Source organism: Ceratotherium simum, chromosome 26 (genome assembly GCF_057802395.1).
Source record: "Ceratotherium simum simum isolate JZ-2026a chromosome 26, ASM5780239v1, whole genome shotgun sequence".
Classification (NCBI taxonomy): Eukaryota; Metazoa; Chordata; class Mammalia; order Perissodactyla; family Rhinocerotidae; genus Ceratotherium; species Ceratotherium simum.
Window position 1 is genome coordinate 39,549,923 of NC_141925.1, and position 18,553 is coordinate 39,568,475.

Below are 18,553 nucleotides of genomic sequence, written 5' to 3' on the forward strand. Positions count from 1 at the left end.
AGTGATGTTGGGCAACCTTTTACATGTTTGTTGGCCATGTTTATATGTTCTTTAGATACATACCTATTCAAAGAGTTTGCCCATTTATAGTTGGGTTGTTTATCTTTTTGTTCTTGAATTGTAAGAGTTCTCTATATATTCTAGATAAAAGTCCCTTATCAGATATATGATTTGGAAAAATTTTTTCCCATTTTGCAGGTATCTTTCACTTTGGTAGTGTTCTTTGAAGCATAAAATTTTCAATTTTGATGATGTGCAATTGATGTATTTTTTTTTATTGCAAGTACTTTAGGTGTCATACATATTGCCAAATCTGAGGTCATGAAGATTTACCCCCTGGTTTTCTTCTAAAATTTATATAGTTTTACCTCTTATGTTAGGTCTTTACTTCATTTTGAAGGTTTTTTTGTATATGGAGTGAGGTAAGAGACCAACTTCATTCTTTTGCATGTGGGTATTGAGTTGTCACAGCACCATTTATTGAAAAGACTATTTTTCCCCACTGAATAGTCTTGGAAACCTTCTCACAATTGAGTTGCCTGTAGACAGGTCAGTTTATTTCTGGACTCTAAATTCTATTCCATTGATGTATATGTCTATCCTTATGCCAGGACCACATTTGCCAGTACCGCATTGCCTTGATTGTTGTAGCCGTGTGGTAAGTTTTTAAATCGGAAGTGTGAGTCCTACAACTTTATTCTTTTTTCTTTTTTTCAAGATTGTTTTGGCTATTCTGGGTCCCTCACAAATCCAAATGAATTTTAAATTCAGCTTGTCAGTTTCTACAAAGAACCTAGCTAGGATTTCCTAGGAAATGGGTTAAATATTTAGATCGATTTGGGGAGTATTGCCTTCTTGACAATATTAAGTATTCTGTTCTTATTCACTTATTTATTTATTCATTCATTCATTCATTCATTCATTTATTTATTTATTAGTGAGGAAGATTGGTCCTGAGCTAACATCTGTTGCTCAAGGAAGATTGTCACTGAACTAACATCTGTGCCAGTATCCCTCTATTTTTTGTATGTGGGATGCCACCACAGCATGGTTCTATGAGTGGTATGTAGGTCCACACCTGGGATCTGAACCTGCAAACCCCGAGCCACAGAAGCTGAGTGCACGAACTTAACCACTACACCACTGGGCCAGGCACTCTGTTCTTTTTGATGTTAATGTAAATGGATTTCTTTTCTTAATTTCCCTTTTGAATTGTTTGTTGCATTGTATAGAAATACAATTGATTTGTATATTGATATTGTTTCCTGAAATGCTGCTGAACTAGTTTATTATATCTAGGAGGTTTTTAGTGGATTCTTCAGGATTTTCTATATACAAAATCACGTGATCTGATAATAGAGATAGTTTTACTTCTTCATTTCCTATATGGATATCCGTATCAAGTTGAGGAAATTCTCTTCTATTCCTAGATGGTTTAGCTTTTTTGTTTGTTTGTTTGTTTTTTGGTGAGGAAGATTGGCTTTGAGCTGACATCTGTTGCCAATCTTCCTCTTCTTCCTTGAGGAAGGTTGTCCCTAAGCTAACATCTATGCCAATATTCCTCTATTTTGTATGTGGGACGCCACCACAGCATGGTTTGATGCTGGTGTGGAGGTCAGCACCCAGGATCCAAACCCACGAGCCCTGGGCTGCCAAAGAGGATCGTGCAAACTCAACCACTATGCCCCTGAGCTGGCCCCAAGTTGAGGCTTGGGGATTTGGGATTTTGTGAAATGCTTTTCTGGATCTGTTGAGATGATCATGTGCTTTTGTTTTTTATGCTGTTGATATGGTATATTACACAACCTTGCATTCCTGAGATAAGCCCCACTTGCTTATGGTATATCCTTCTTTTTATATTTTGCTGGATTCGGTTTGCTAATGTTTTGTTGAGGATTTGTGCATAAGATATGCTGTTCATAAGATATGTTGGTCTGTAGTTTTCTTTTCTTATGATGTCTTTGTCTGGTTTTAGTATTAGGGTAAGACCAGCCTTGTAGAATGACTTTGAAAGTATTCCCTGCTCTTCTATTTTTTGGAAGAGTTTATGAAAAATTGATGTTAATTCTTTTTAAAATAATTGATAGAATTCCCCATTGAAACCATCTGGATTTCAGCTTTTCTTTGTGGGTAGGTTCTTTATTACTCACTCAATCTTTTTGCTTGTTATAGGTCTATTCAGATTGTCTATTTCCTTTTTTGTCAATGAGGTTACATTGGTTTATAACATCATATAAATTTCAAATGTACATCGTTATATTTCGACTTCTGTATAGACTGCATCATGTTCACCACAAAAGTCTAGTTGCCATCTGTCACCATACTTATAAACCCCTTACCCTTATCATCCTCCCCCACCACATTCCTCTCTGATAACCACCATAGATTGTCTATTTCTTTTTTTTTTTTTTTTGGTGAGGAAGATTAGCCCTGAGCTAACATGCATTGCCAATCCTCCTCTTTTTCCTGAGGAAGATTGGCCCTGAGCTAATATCTGTGCCCATCTTATTCTATTTTTGTATGTGGGACACCACCACAGCATGGCTTGAGGAACGGTGCCTAGGTCCACACCCAGGATCTGAACCTGCGAACCCTGGGCTGCCAAAGCAGAGCATGCAGACTTAACCATTATGCCACTGGGCTGGCCCCCGTCTATTTCTTTTTGAGTCAGTTCCTCTAGTTTGTGTCTTTCTAGGAAATTGTCCATTTCATCTAAGTTATTTATTTGCATACAATTGTTCATAATATTCCTTTATGATTCTTTGTACTTTTTTTGCTGTTTTTAATTTTTTTTAATTTTTGTTATTGCAGTAACATTGGTTTATAACGTTGTACAAATTTCAGATGTACATCTTTGTACTTTTTTAACATCAGTAGTAATGTCCCCTCTTTTGTTTCTGATGCTAGTAATTTGAATGTTCTCTCCTTTTTTCTTGGTCTATCTAGCTGAAGTTCTTTTCAAAAAACAAGCTTTTGGTTTCATTGATTTTCTGTATTATTTTTTATTCTCTATTTCAGTAGTTTCTGTTCTTACTTTTATTATTTTCTTTCTTCTGCTTCCTTCAGATTTCATTTGCTCTTCTTTTTTCAGTGTGTTAACCTAGAAAGTTAGATTATTGATTTGAGACCTTTGTTCTTTTCCAGTGTGGAAATTCATAACCATAAATTTATCTCTGAACACTGCTTTTGCTACATCCCATTAGTTTTTGTATATCGTGATTTCATTTTTATTTATCTCAAAGTAATTTCTAATTGCCCTTTTATTTATTTATTTATTTTTTGTGTGTGTGTGAGGAAGATCAACCCTGAGCTAACATCCATGCCAATCCTCCTCCTTTTTTTTTTCCCCCCCAAAGCCCCAGTAGATAGTTGTATGTCACAGTTGCACATCTTTATAGTTGCTATATGTGGGATGCGGCCTCAGCATGGCTGGAGAAGCAGTGCATCGGTGCACGCCTGGGATCCGAACCCGGGTCGCCAGTAGCGGAGTGGACGCACTTAACCGCTAAGCCACAGGGCCGGCCCTCTAATTGCCCTTTTGATTTCTTCTTTGACCCCTTGGTTATTTAGGAGTGTATTCTTTAATTTTCACGTATTTCTGAGTTTCCCGATTTTCTTTCTGTTATTGATTTCTAATTTCATTTCATTGTGGTTGAAAGGCATCATGTATTATTTCTATCCTGACTCAAATTTCTTGAACTGCATGATTAATTAAAGTAGCAGAATATGGTCTGCTTTATCCAAAGAGTCTTCAGTCCACTGGATAAAAGACTAAGAGGTCAAGAAATGCAATCCTGTTCTTTGGTCACCCCAAAGCTGCAGAAGGGGTCACGGACCTCACTGCTACAGTGATGGCCCCTATATGTGGATTCATCATTGCTCAGCCACTGGCCTAGAAACCCAAGCAAATGTCATAGAGGGATTGTCTCCTGGTTGACAACCCTAGCATCTTTTACTCTTCTAATTAGCAGAGGAAATTATAATTGCTCCAGGTAAATTTCACATTTTCATTGTGCTTTTTTTGCCCCTACAGTGCTTTTTCCATTTCTTAATCCAGTTTTTGAAGCATTAAATATCTTTCTGTTTCCAAAAAGTGTTACTGATTTTTTTGCAAAATCTGTACAAAGGATAAAAGAAAGTCGCCTCAAAGATAAAGAAAAGGTAAAATCTGGTGGTGGTGACATGAGAGTGTTCACTATTTGATAGTTTATTGAGTTCTATGCATATGATTTGTGTATTTGTCCATCAATTTTTAAAGGTAGATTGAGGGTTTAGAACAAGAGAGTTCTAACATTTTGGGGGGGATGAAGAAGGTGGAGGTTGGTGAAGGAGATAAGAAAAAGAGTCAGAGAGCAATGTTTAAAATTTAATAATAGACAAGAAAATTAATATGTCACCACGTGAATATTGTTGAGATAAAAATTTTACCCCTTCCCTTCAATAAATTGTGAAAGGATAAAAATTACTGTTTGAAAATTGTTTTACTGGTATTATAATTTCCCCGGATCTTATACTGCCAAAAATCACTTCTATGAAGTCTTTCCTTCTACACATTGCTCAGTGGAAGACCCCATCAGGCTACCTTGTGGAGTATATCTATGTTAAATTGGAGCCCTCTCATATTCTGGAGTGGGCCAGAGTCTTCTCTGGGCATTAAGGCTGCAAGCTGACTAACCCTGTTTGTCTTCATGAGGCCTGGAGACCAGCACAAGGATGTCTACAGGTCAGGTAGATAGGGATGAGTCCGCAGCATGACACTGAAGATTGTATAGAGTTCAAGGAGGGTGGGGCATTTGAAGATGTTTATAGAAAATCTGGTGATGGTCTCTGCAAAGGTCAGAGGATTGATCTATGTGGCCATTCATTAAGAACACAAGCAGGAAATAAAAATGATTGAAATCAGGGACTTCCTCCTGAGCAAGCAGGCATGCCAGGAGAGGGTGCAGACAACTCTTTGGCCAGGTTAGGTAGCAGTGTTCAGAAGCCAGAGAAACCAGGGTTCAAGGAGAGCAAGGACCTAGAAGCAGTTGGACATGATGGCTAGGTTTCTCTCAGGGAAACATCCTGCTCTCCAAGATTTGTAGCTGGATGATTTGTTCAGACAACAATGGTCACATTTCTGGTCTTATAGGGGCTATAGTCTCAGGAAAAGGCTTAGTCCTGCACTCCTGATTTATTTCTGACTCACAAGTGACTGTCTATCATTGAAATTTGTCTTCTGCTTCCAGCGAGTTGATTTTCTTCAGCTGATGATTAACTCCCAGAATTCCAAAGAACTGGACACCCACAAAGGTAACCAAGGAGTGCTTCAGAGGGCCACTGTGGGGAGGGAGGCTCAGAGGGAGAGGATGCTTCTGAAAACCTGTGGAAAGATTTTCCATACAGATGAGAATTTCTGCCAAATTGAAGAAAGACACATGTTCAGATATAAATGGTAGCCAGAGGCACTTTCGAGAAGCATGCATGCACAACTTCCTTCAAAGCTTGAAGGGCAACCATGAGCAAGTATTTCATACCCAGAAGTCAGTTAGCAGTCTGTGGATCACCTATATCAGAACCTCTGGGAGGCTTGTTTCCATGACAATTTTTAGACCTCATCCAGGCCCAGTGAATCAGAACCTCTGCCTGGAAATTTGCATCGATGCTTCATCACATCAGGAGGCACAAAGCCCCAGTGTTGGTGACCTTCGCTTTGACACTTGATTAAAGTTGTATTCACTAGCTTAATTTACAGTAAACTTTTATTTTACTCTGTGTAATTAATAAGTAACTAGTGGGGGAAGCTTTTGAGATTGTGTAAACATTCTGTTAATCTTCAAATTTCACCTACCAGTTTTATCAATGTAGATGTTTTTGACTGAAACCATGATTAATTACCATGATGGTTGCAAAATGATGATTTTATAATTCCATCATTTCTTCTACATTTATGAGTTGATGTTCTCTTGTAAGGGAGAACTCTCCATTCTCCTCAATTTATTTATTCATTTATTTATATCATTATGATCTCATTTATTACTAACTTAATCTCTTACTTTCATCACTCTTTATTTTGATGCTCAAATTCTCTCAGGTTTGTTCACTGGAAGTTCTTTCAAGTGGGATCCTGAGTCCTTTTTTTTCTTCTTCCTTTTTTAAAATTTATGTTTTCAGTAGACTTTATTTTTTAGTGCAACTTTAGATTCACAGCCAAAATTGAGCAGAAGGTACAGAGATTTCCCATGTACATCTTGCCCCAGCCCCACACAGCTCTGCTACTCTCAAAATCCCTGACTAGAGTGGTACATTTGTCACAATCAATGAACCTACATTGAAACATTATTATCACCCAAAGTCAATAGTCTACATTAGTGTTCACTGTTGGTGTTATACATTCTATGTGCTTTGACAAACGTATGACATATATCCATCATTATAGTCTACCAAGTATCCCATATCCTTTTCAGCTATCATTTTCTGAACACTTCCTTGCTTTCTGATGCAAGACATTCCAAGTTTCTCTTCTATTTCCCCTGACCAGAGCTGGAATCAACTATTTCTCCAAGGAGCTCTGTTTCCTTTTAGTGAGAAACAGTATTTAGAAACCAAAATCTTTTTTCTCATTGCTAATCATTTGTAGGAGCTCATTGTTACCAAGGGTGTCTTTGCTTCTATATCCTCTCAGTGGAGATAGCAAAGAAGACATCAAATATTTTTATACAGAAATGACAAACATAAATATTTCTATATCTATCCATAACAAACAATGTAAACATGATCTGTCTCTCTCTCTCTAAACAAGTCTCTGATTTATAGTTTATTTCCATGACATGAATACTCTCATATGGTTAATTTCGAGCTACCAATGGTTTGACAACCATCTCACAGAATTCTTGAATATTTAACAATTCATCCTGGACTGCAGGGATGATCTGACTACAAAACAACACTATAAATATATCTATATCTATGCTTATATCTATTTTATCTATCTATCTGTATGTCTATCTCTCTGCCTCTCTCTCTGTCTATCTAGTCCAATACAGCTTTCTGTGGTGAAAGAAATACTCTGTATCCGTACTGTTCAATACAGTAACCGCTAGGTACACGTGGCTATTGAACACCTGACATGTGGCCAGTGCCACTGAAGAACTGACTACTTAAATTGTATTAAAATTTAATTAGTTAAAATTTAAATTGCCACATGTGGCTACCATATTGGACAGTGCAGCTCTAAACTTTGAGTATCATGAGGTTCATGCTAACTGGAGGAAAGAATTTGATCATTGAATTTACCCACAACAGCATCAGAGAAATCATCATTGGGAAATCAACACTTTGTAGTCCTTTCATACACTCATTTTGCATTGTTTTTAGTTGTGAATTACATGATTGTGGTGGGTATCATGTTTATTTCAGTGCTCTAAGAATGTAAATTTCCTAATCTAGTCTCAGTCAAATAGATTAGAGCCTGACCATGCTTAGTGTCTTTCAGGAGAAAATCAAAAGGGAGGCCAACTTACAAAGACAAGGGCTGTTTGCTGAGCACAAAGTAGACAAAGAGGGGCAGCATGTGCTGACGAAGATGACATTCAGGCCATGATAGAATATACATTGCTGTTACTCCCACTAGACCCTATTTTTATACATTTCATGCTGGTCAGTGCCCTCTAATGACAGATTCTTTCTTCTCCTATTTTAATGCTATTGACTAGACTAGGGTCAATCACCACTCTTCTAGCATTTTGCGTGTCTCTGGAGTTTCTGTACATATCTGCGATCTTCCATGTGAAGACTTGTGCTGCAGGTCTTCCACTACTTGATGCCTCTCAAGTACAATCCATACTTCTCAGGCTAGGTTGTGCACACAAACCACTCTATCTTGTGAAAGTTCAGATTTTGATTAGATAGTTCTAGGGCAGTAGTTGAGATTCTGTGTTTCTAATAAGCTCCAAGATACTGCTGATGCTACTGGTCCATGGACCACGCTTGGAGTAGCAAGAGTTTATCTTCAGTGCAATGTTAGTCTCTTAAGTTCCCTCAAACAGGATTAGATGAAAAATCTTGTAATTTTCTCTACAATTAAGCCTTAATATTGCAAACTTTCTTTAAATTTTTCAAGCTATATTTTTGCTAGAATAATTTAAATTTTTCCTGGGGGAGGATGCTCCCCATATTACTTGTATACTTGTAGATAAAGTACTTTTAGGATTCCCCAAGGGACGTGCTAATAACACTGTGTATGTTAGACAGAAATGCTATTTCTTAGATTACACAGCTGTGTTGGTGGGAGGGTGGCATAACCAGGAGCAGATGGCCAAGAGTAGTGTAAACCTTGGGGAAAAATGGATTAAGATCATTTTCGCCTTTTCCTGGCTCTGTCAAATAGACATCAGAGATCAAAACACTCCCAGTTTGACTCTGAACCACTTTTCTATTTTTTTCTCTAGAGGTTTTGGAGTTTCATTTGGATTTCTCATCGTCTAAACTGTGGTGTTTTACATTGACCTGCTTTACCTAAAATGTCTTTCCTCTCCTTTTAGCTCTGTCTGATCTGGAGCTCATAGCCCAATCTATTATCTTTATTTTTGCTGGCTATGAGCCCATTAGCACTTCTCTTTCCTTCCTTATATATTTTTTGGCCACTCACCCTGATGTCCAGCAGAAGCTGCAGGAGGAGATTGATGCAACTTTCCCCGATAAGGTGAGTGGATGATACCTGGAGTGAGAGGGAGAAGGTGAAACATTAGCAAGAATGTCTCCTTACCACTTCGTAAGAGAAGTTTTCAAAAAGCATAAATATCATTTATTTCACCTGTGCTATTTCGGAAGGATCTAAAGAGACAAAAACAAAGGGAGAATCTAGCTAATGTATGCTACTCACATAAATATAAGATCTTTGAAAAAAGGGCTGGTCCTTGTGTATCAGTTATCTGTTCTCACAATAATGCTAAGTAAAAATCACAAAGCCTCAGTGGCATCTAACAATAACTTATCTCTGTTGATATTGGCTGGACTTGCTTTGGTCTGGCCTTGGCTAAGCTGGCTGGGCTGACTCAACTCCACCCCTGAGCCACACATCTCTATTACTCCAGAAAACTAGCCAGGATGTGCTCTTCTCAGGGAAATGTTAGAGGGCAGAGCATGAAGCCCAGCCCTATGGGTGCCTTTCAAAATGGTACTTGCATCACAATTAGCCAAAATTCCATTGACTCAAAGCAAACCACATGGCCAACATAGGAAGGGGTGGAAAGTAGGGACCATTAGTGTAATCTATCACTCTAAGTAAACTTTGCAGACAGGAGAAGCCTGGTATAGAGGAAAGAGCATAGGGTAGGAAATGCAAGACATGACTTTGAGTCCTGACTATAGTTTTGGACAAGCCTTATGAGCTTTCTGAGTCATAGGTCCTTCACATATAAGGTAAGGAGACATTTTAGGGCCTACTTAAATTAGAGATTATCTTTCTTCTCTGGTAAAGCCCATATTGTGATTCTTTTGATTGCAATATTGTAGAAAATTCACTTAGAGATTGAGACTAGCTAAGCATTGTGTTTTCCCTTTTTTATAACACTGATTACAAGGCATCAACAATACTAATAGCTAACGTTTGCATCTTACTATATATGTCTATTCTAAATGCTTTTTATTCATCAAAAAATTTAATCTTCATAAAATTCTGTATTAGTCGGGATAGGCTGGGTTATGCCTCAGTAACATATTAGCTATCAATCTCAGGGGCTTTACATAGCAAAGATTCATAATTCATATTTACATGTGCAAAAAATGTTAGTAGAAGATGGGAGTGGGCGTCTCTGTTCCACGTAGTTACTTAGGGATACAAGCTATGAGGCTCCACCTTCTTGTAGATGATTATCTGGGATATAAGGCCTTTATGTTGGCTGGAGAATAAAGAATAGAGTGTTGCACGTGGCTTTTCAAATGTTTTGTCCCTGAACTGAAATACATCACATCAGTTCACAGCCCGCTGGCAAAACTGGTTTCTTTTAAGTTCAAGTAGGCTGAGAAATGTGGGGACTACATGGATTTTGGGAGAGCAGTGACGTCTCTGCCACACAACTCTAAGATATGTAAACTCTAATTATCTCCATGTAACATATCTTAAAACTGAGCTACAGCGAGATGAAATAACTTTCGTACAGTAGTCATACAACTAGTGGTGAAGGAGCCAAGTTATGACCCAGCATATCTGGCTCCTGAGCCAAACTCTTAACCTCTACAATATTGTCTCTTCAATATAACACCAGATTCTAGCCACATGTTGTCCATACAGTTTTCAGATCTCTGCCAAAACTGGAATTCTTTGTGTTATGAACAGACCTGGCCTCTGGGGCTGGAGTGGCTTGATTAGATCTTCAGAGCTCACAGTCAAATCCTGAAGTGACAAATAGAAGACTGTTCCAGCAACAGAGGGTTGTGCTGAGAGTGAGGATCCGATCCTCTTAAAATGTTCAGGAGAAGTGAAATTGTGTGTCTTGGTAGCATCCCTTCTTATTCTTCTTTTGTCACGTTTGGTTTAGAAAGGTATTAGTTTCTCCCAAAGTTATTTATAGAATTTTTTTTATAATACAGTGTGTCTCTCCAAATTTTATATATATAAACTAAAGAGTTAGCAAGCAGGGTTTTTCAACTAAAAAACTTTATGCCAAATAGGGGATTTGCTCTTACACGTTCTCTTTCCTTGGTACAGATATGCAGCCTCTCCTTTGAAAGGAATCAGTGACTTTGTCATATTTCCCTTGAAAGTAAGGGTCATAGTCTGTTAGTCACATTTGTTCACGTGAGAAAGAAAAACCACTACATGGTGATGTGAGGGATTTCAGGCCCTGTTTCAGGGATTGTCGCAAAAGGCTCCCGTAATCATAGCTACTCTACACATCCCAGTGAGCCACTGAGCAGGTCAAAGGACATGACAGATATTAAAATGTCTGTAACTGCTAAGGCCCTTTACCAAGATAAATTTTTTTTTGTACTCGTAACATTTCAGTAGTTCTGCATAGGCTGAGTGGAAATTTGATCCAAAGTCTCGGTTTATCAAAATCTGTTTCTTTCTTTCCAGGCACCTGTCACTTATGATGCCCTGATACAGATGGAGTATCTTGACATGGTGTTGAATGAATCTCTCAGATTATTCCCAATTGCTGGTAGACTTGAGAGGGTCTGTAAGAAAGATTTGGAACTCGGTGGGGTGTTCATTCCCAAAGGGACAGTAGTGATGGTGCCAACCTTTTCTCTTCACCGAGAACCAGAGTTCTGGCCTGAGCCTGAGGAGTTCCATCCTGAAAGGTACAGAGCCCTTGGGAAAGAGAACCCACCTTGATCCAGGCCTTTTCAATGCTATTCTGATGTCTCTTAATATAGATGACAATCATGTGCTTATACAATCATTTACTTGTACATCTTTTTGTTTTTGAAGGTTTTTTTTTTCCTATTGCAAGAGTGGTTGTATTTGTTGTCAAAATTTTACAAACTGTAGACTGGAAAAAAGAAAATTATAGCCACCCACAGTCCCAGTACTTTAAGATAGGCCTCATTAATAATGTGATGTGTGTCTTTATGGACATGGTTATATGCATATATAGATTTTTAAAAATTATAGTCATATTATGTTTTATTTTATTTTGAAGTGCTTACTTTGTGTAACAGTAAACTATAAACAACACCCTATACACCCTATGTTAGACTGTATATATTTTTGTATGTGATTGCATGCATATACTATTATTTACTGAACCATTATCTGACTTTAGGAATATGGACTTTTGTTTCCTTTATGTTTTTCGGTGCTGCTCTCTTCAGCTCTCTGATTTTACCACCAGTGTTCCTACATTCTATTTTTTCTAAACATTGTTACCATTTCTTCCGTGGAATTTTTTATGGAGAATTTTCGACATACACAAGTGTATGTGTATTTGACATATACACATCGTATTCTCTACACACAAGTCTATGGAATTGCTTTCATGCATCTATATGTGCCCAACAACACTTGCCTAACAACGATCAACCCATGTCAGCTGCCCCATCCACACACCACTGTCACCTTTCTCATGACTGCAATGTTATTTTAAGGCACATCATCTGAAATATTCCAGAATGTTCTCCAAAATATGAACACACTTTAAAAAGTACATAACCACAATGTTACTATCACTTTCGCCAAATCCACACTTTTTTCCTAATATGATCAAACATTGAAGAATGAAATTTGGATAAAACACAGGTCTAACCCTCAAGGAATTTATAACTTAGTGGAACAGACAGACAAGGAGATTGTTGATTATATTATAATAGAGTAGCATCTTATTCCTATGAAAATCATCTGATATAAGCTATTCTATGGGAAAGAGAGAGAGAGAGAGGAAGGGAAGAGGAGAGAAAAGGGGATGGAAAGAAAGGAAAGGGAAAATAACAATTAAAATAACGGGAGGCATTTCTCTTGCTTCCTCCCTTCATGTGCACATGACCAACATAAGAGAGTCCAGGCAGAGACCTACTTTTCCTTCAATCACTCTCATTTCTTTTTGTGAACACGTCACCACCCCGAATGTAGTTTTCATGTTTAAAGATAAATTTTATTTTAAACAGCATTTCTCTCATCTCCTCAACAAGACTGAAAGCTCCTATAGGGTCATGGGAAGAGAAAGGATCTGTAGCTTACAATTCTCAGAGCAAATACCCATAGCAGCATGTCAAGAGCTAGCCCACAAAAGTATCCTGTGTACTACTGGTTGAGGACTCTAAGTGAGAACAACAAACCTATAGCTCTTGTGGTTTTCATATTTCATTAACTTGTTTTCATCTACTATCATGGATCTAGGTTCAGTAAGGACAACAAGGACAGTATAAATCCTTATATATACATGCCGTTTGGAAGTGGACCCCGAAACTGCATTGGCATGAGATTTGCTGTCGTGAACATGAAACTTGCTGTTGTCAGACTGCTGCAGAACTTCTCCTTCAAACCTTGCAAAGAAACTCAGGTCAGACAGTTAACCTTCTACATAAATAATGTTTTATTGGGAGGGATCATTTTTAACTGAGGCTGTCTCTCTCTACATATGTATATAAAAATATGTATTCTATTCAAAGAATAATTTATTCTATTGGCCAGAGAATCTATTTGGAGCCATCTGTGACCTTTAAGGGTCCCTTGCTCTGGAGTTCTAAGAATGTGGCTTTACAAAGACCCACCTATAAAGGTCCTCTAGAGTCAATGCGGTTAGCATATGTGATTATGCCCAGTCCTTTGAAGTTGAGCAAAGTTTTGAATTTGGTTTCAAGTCCACTGGAAGGAAGGGGAGGTGTGCACAGCCAGGAAGTGCAGTGGACACCACGTCATGACTTGTGAACGATGCTCTTGTCCACCAGAACTTACTGAAGCTTCATGACAGTGGTTTTCAACTACTATCTTTATAACAAAATAACCAGGGATCTTTAAAAAATCCTCATGCCTAGGTCATCTCAGAAATTGTAAAATAATTCTCCCAGAGCATGGCTTGAAAGCACCCCCAGTGTATCTCATGTGCAGCCTAGGTTTACAATCATGGATTAGATTGAAAACATTTATACCAGATTTGAGGGACTCCCATAGTCCAGGGCCATCCTGCCTCTTTGATCTCACCTTCCAGGAGCCCTGCTCCAGTCAAGTTTTTACATCCTAGTAATGACTCAATGAATGTTCTTCCCGTTCTCCTCCCCATTGTGTTCTCACCTTTGAAGTCCTCATTCAACCCCCAATCCCCTCCACGGAGCCTTCCCCATCTAGTCCAGAACCCATTCTCTCCTCTGCTCTGTTATCAGTTACTACAAGCTGGTATAATTTCTCAGACCACCTAATTTAATACTTTGTCATTAAACCATCCAACTTGGTTCTCTATGTTTTCTTTGTACCTATGAATGTACCTTTGTCTTTAACTCTAGCACCTCATTTCATTGCTTTCATAAACTCCCAGTGGTGCCTTGCAGTCATCCAGTGAATGCTTAAGGAGTGATTTGAAGTTGATTTAGAGCTCTTGGATACAAATTTTAAACAATGTTAATTTGAAAATTTAACAACTGACATTTGTATATGTGCAAATTGTGTATGTCTGTCTGCCGCGGACATATATGCCGTTAGAAATTATAAAATAACAAGGTTTTACATTTATAGAAAGATGTGGAATCTGTCCTCTGAAGAACATAAAGACCAGTAGCCATTGATTCATATCAAGCAAGGCCCTATAATAAAGCTTATTTCTGAGACTCGTGCATTTACTATGCAGCTCCTCCCCTTAAGTATGCTTTCTGTGGGTAGAAGAGGATAGCGATTCTTTCCAACTTATTTGTGACTTTAGGGCAGCTGTGTGGAAGTCCAAGAGTAAGTGTGCAAACAGGGGACTCAGCCTTGAGAGAGAGCAGGTGTCTCTTACACCTGGGATGGGGCAGACACTCCCTGTAAGCTCTCAGTCATTTACAGGCTGGTGCTTCTCACCTTCCATGACAATTTACTTGTCTTTGATCAACTGATGTCAGAAGGTGGCTCTGCTGCTAGCTCCCACAACACTGAAGGAGTGACTGAGTGATAATGGAGCTAAAACTATCAGCAAAACACTGTAGATCTTCAGAAGTTGACCATCCACACTGCATATGGGAGCCAAGAGATGTTAGAAAACAGGCATAATCCTTCAGAGAGACATCTTCCCATGATGAAACTGGATGAGTTCCACTGGGAGAAGTGACTGGACTCTTTAGAAGTCAAGGATGGTTTATACAATAAAAATGTGTAAGACCCACTCAGGATTACCTTGCAAGTTTTAACACATGCAAAATTAATTCTGTATGGCATTTCAAAATAGTTTGCTATAATGCTTAAGATTTTGGTTTAAGTTTTTATAGTTTATCCCTTTTAGTTAAGATTTAAATCAAAAAGGACAAAAAGCCAGCATAATTTTGTATCCAGCCTGGTGCAGAATACGCGTTCAATATATATTTTGTTGAATGAATGGATGGCTAAAACTTTCATTATCCAATATGACTCAGCTTATAGAATAAATGTAAAGAATCAAAGATATATGACGCTAAACCTTTTTATATGTTTGAAAAGCGGTATTGTCCTTAATGTCTCTTGTCTACTTTGCTTCTGTTCTTGACAGAGCTTCATTAGTCAGCTCTCATATGCTGTTTAACTGTTGCAGATTCCCCTGAAATTAGGCACTCAAGGACTCATTCAACCGGAAAAACCAATTGTTCTAAAAGTTGAGTCGAGAGCTGGGACTGTGAATGGAGCCTGACTTTCCCTAAGGTCTTCTGCTTTGTTCTTCAAGGAAGCTGTATCCCAGAACACGAGATACCTAAATTTACTTTGTGAATGAAATCCAGAGTAAAGATTATCTTAACCTACTGCCCTTGATGGATGCCTACGGAGTCTTACATTCCTTGAGTTTTCTGTGTCTATGTAGAGTATTACATATTGCATGATATAAAGGAGGGGCCTAGTACGTGCCAGATGTGTGGACTCAGCTTATCTGGTTCTCACAGAACAATCTCCATCCACCCCCAGTTATTACCATCTACTCTTCCTGAGCTCTGATCAAGAATAAAAATTTCTCAACAATTTTATCAACAAACTTTAATGAAAACAAGAATTATTGTAGTGAGTGTAGTAGAGACATTTATATCACATTTTCATTTTGAATATTCTATAAAGTATTATATTGAGCAAGTCAATAAACATATCTTTAGAAAAGTATTATCTGATGGCTTTGTGCTCATTAGGGAGAATCTATAGAACTGAATCAGTGAGCCAGTGACTAAATATTTTTGACCATCACAATCACTGGTTGGGTGGGGCCTTTTTCAGAACTCCCATTTGATATCTAAGATACGTGAGAGTTAATTCATTGTGACTTTGCGTGGTGCTTAGAAAGTATATTCACAGTTTAATTCTCCCATTTTTGGAGCACATATTTTCTATAACACTCAACTGAGGCACTTATTATTATATTATTGGTTTTGATTTAATGTTTTTATCTTACCTCCCTTGACTTTTCTGATGGCAGGAAACATGTTTTCTCATACCTCTTTGTACTCCATCCTCAGCTCCCAACTGTCTTGACACAATGGAGATTAAATAAGAAACAGTTATAGGTCTTTTTACCGGGCAGAAAGGCTACAGGTGCAAAGGTTCTTCCTTTTCCCTTTCTGCCTCTTCCTTCTCCTTCCTTCTCCACCCCTCCCCTTCTCACCTTTTCCCTTCATGGATAATTTAGTTCTAAAGCCAGTTAGTGTGGCACAGCAAGGTGGGCAGCCACACAACGGGAGATGGAGCAGAGAAGGGAGTTACAGTGGCTCCAAGACAGAGACCAAATAGTGTGGAGAGGGTGTTCACATAGAAGGGTAGTCTGGCTTGAGTGTGGGAGCCCAAGCAAGTGAGACGGGGGTATATGGAGAAGGGTGTCCTGATGAGAGAAGCCAGAGCCTCAATAGGGTGTGGAGACGCAAAGTAGGGTGAGGAGAGCATGCATGAGTGGAAAGTGATAGAGTGGGGATTGGCCATATAAAGGGGATTGATCAAATAAGTAAGTATATTAAGGATGACAGGAGTCACGTTTCTCACAGTTGGAGAAGGGAGTCTCTGATTCTGAAACAGAGAAAATCAGAATGAACCCTGTAGTGTCAGAGATTGGAACTGAATGTATCAGTGTAAATTCATGCTTTTCTGGATAGATGAATGATAGATACACAATAGGTAGATAGATGTTTGTGTGTGTGTGTGTGTGTCTATGTGTGTGTGTGTGTGTGGAAATAAAAACGTATCTCCCCTACTTATCTCCACTGTTGGGGCTTAGAAAAAGTGACTCCCTAACAGCGATGAGCACACTGTGTGCCCACGTCTAGGTAAAAATACCATTTGGTATAAATACCATTTTCCACTAAAAGGAACCTGGATTCCTTAGAGAACTGGCTTATTCCAGGGCTGGGATGAGGAAAGTATAAGATGAATCTGGAACATCCTGTTTTGCTAGAAAGCAAGAAAATGCCAAACAGTGATGGGGAGATGTCAACAGGACATGGGGCCTAGCCTGAGGGGCTTCCACTGACCAAATCAGGGACAATTTGATGATCATAATAAAGATAGATAGTAGGAGATTATGACCCATTGAATAAAATAGGAAAACATGTGTACATACATATACAGAGATAGATGATAGATAGATAGATAGATAGATAGATAGATAGATAGATAGATAGATAGATAAATGGATAAATTGCAATTTAATGAGGGTATTTACACTGCTTCAAAGTACTGCTGCTCAAAATACTCATTAATTACAAGGAGAAAGGGTAACTTCACAGTGGAAAAACCTGGCAGGACCCCCTCAATCAAGTGGTCAGAGATAGCATCACCAGAAACAAGATGAATTGATCCAGTGTCACCTGATGAGACTCAGTGAGAAGAACTCAGCGTCACCTCCATGATAGTCCTGCCAAAGAAGGAAACCTGAAGGAAATCCTGAAAGAAGTCAGCCAAACCCAAACTGAGGAATATTCTACTCCTGGTCCATAATTGGGGTGTAATCTTCCAGGAGTCAAGGTCATGAAAGCCAAAGACTGAGTAAGTGTTCCAGACCTGAAGAGACTAAAGAGAGGTGGCATCTAAACACAGCACATTGGCAGGGTTCTTCAACTATAAAGGGTATTGTTAGGACAACTGTAGGGTTTCAATGGGTTCAGAGGGTTAGATGGCAGTAATGTAGCAACGTTAACTTCCTGACTTTGGTGGTCGCGTTGTGGTACTGTTGGAGAACATGCTTGTTTGTAGGAAATACAAGGGTTTATAAAATACCAGGTCTGTAATTTACACTGAGGCGATTTGGGACAACAGTTTTTTGAACAGATGTTAGTAAGTTTGTGATTCTTTGCGGGAGCAAGAACCACAAAAGCAACTTTTGGCTTATACAGCTATCCTCCTCTCTCACCTTAATTTTACATGTATTGTTTTAACATAAGGAAGTATCACCACACAGTGATTGAGAGATGGGGGGCTCTGAAGCTGGAGCTCTTGGGTTGAATCCCAGCTCAGTCCAGGGCTGAGTCTGGACAAATCAGTGGCTTTGGGAAAATGCTTAAACTCCCAGGTGAAGTGGCTTTAGTTTGGCCAGAGAAAGGATGATTCCCCAGAGAAAGGGGCAGCTGTGAGCTAGTAACAGCCAATACTCCCACCAATTGTGGATGAGCCCAATGAAAGGTATCTGGTACCTTCCTACACTCCATACACTTACAAGTACAACCTTGAGCAAGTTATCTAATACCTTCATAACTTAGTACTTAGTGCGTCATAGTCCCCATCTGCAAAATGGGGTATAATGACAGCAACTATCTCAAGTTACAATGGAATCACATGATGTGTGTGAATTCTTTAGGACACAGACTACCAAGCACGCACTGAGCACTTAATAAATGTCAGCTATTATTTTCATCAACATATTATCCTCAGTCTTCAGAAGTCCAATATTGGTTTTGAAATTTGGGGTCCAGCATTATCAACTGCAGCTTCATCTACCATTTTAGA

General features: G+C 38.6%; 1 protein-coding gene across 4 annotated transcripts in view; it reads left to right on the forward strand.

Moving 5' to 3' along the window:
* Nucleotides 1-15,272, forward strand: part of LOC101408097 (cytochrome P450 3A12) — a 29,243-nt gene extending 13,971 nt beyond the window's left edge. The window contains exons 8-14 of one of the 4 annotated variants that reach the window (XM_014797103.2): nt 4,034-4,161; nt 4,282-4,284; nt 5,229-5,292; nt 8,523-8,683; nt 11,060-11,286; nt 12,821-12,983; nt 15,177-15,272. In XM_014797103.2, coding sequence (XP_014652589.1) covers nt 4,034-4,161; nt 4,282-4,284; nt 5,229-5,292; nt 8,523-8,683; nt 11,060-11,286; nt 12,821-12,983; nt 15,177-15,272 — 842 coding nt within the window. Of the gene's footprint in view, nt 1-4,033; nt 4,189-4,281; nt 4,285-5,228; nt 5,300-8,520; nt 8,684-11,059; nt 11,287-12,820; nt 12,984-15,176 lie in introns of all 4 variants that reach the window. The other 3 variants (XM_087417603.1, XM_087417605.1, XM_087417604.1) reach the window with 3 other exon arrangements.
* The last annotated feature ends 3,281 nt before the right edge of the window (nt 15,273-18,553 follow it).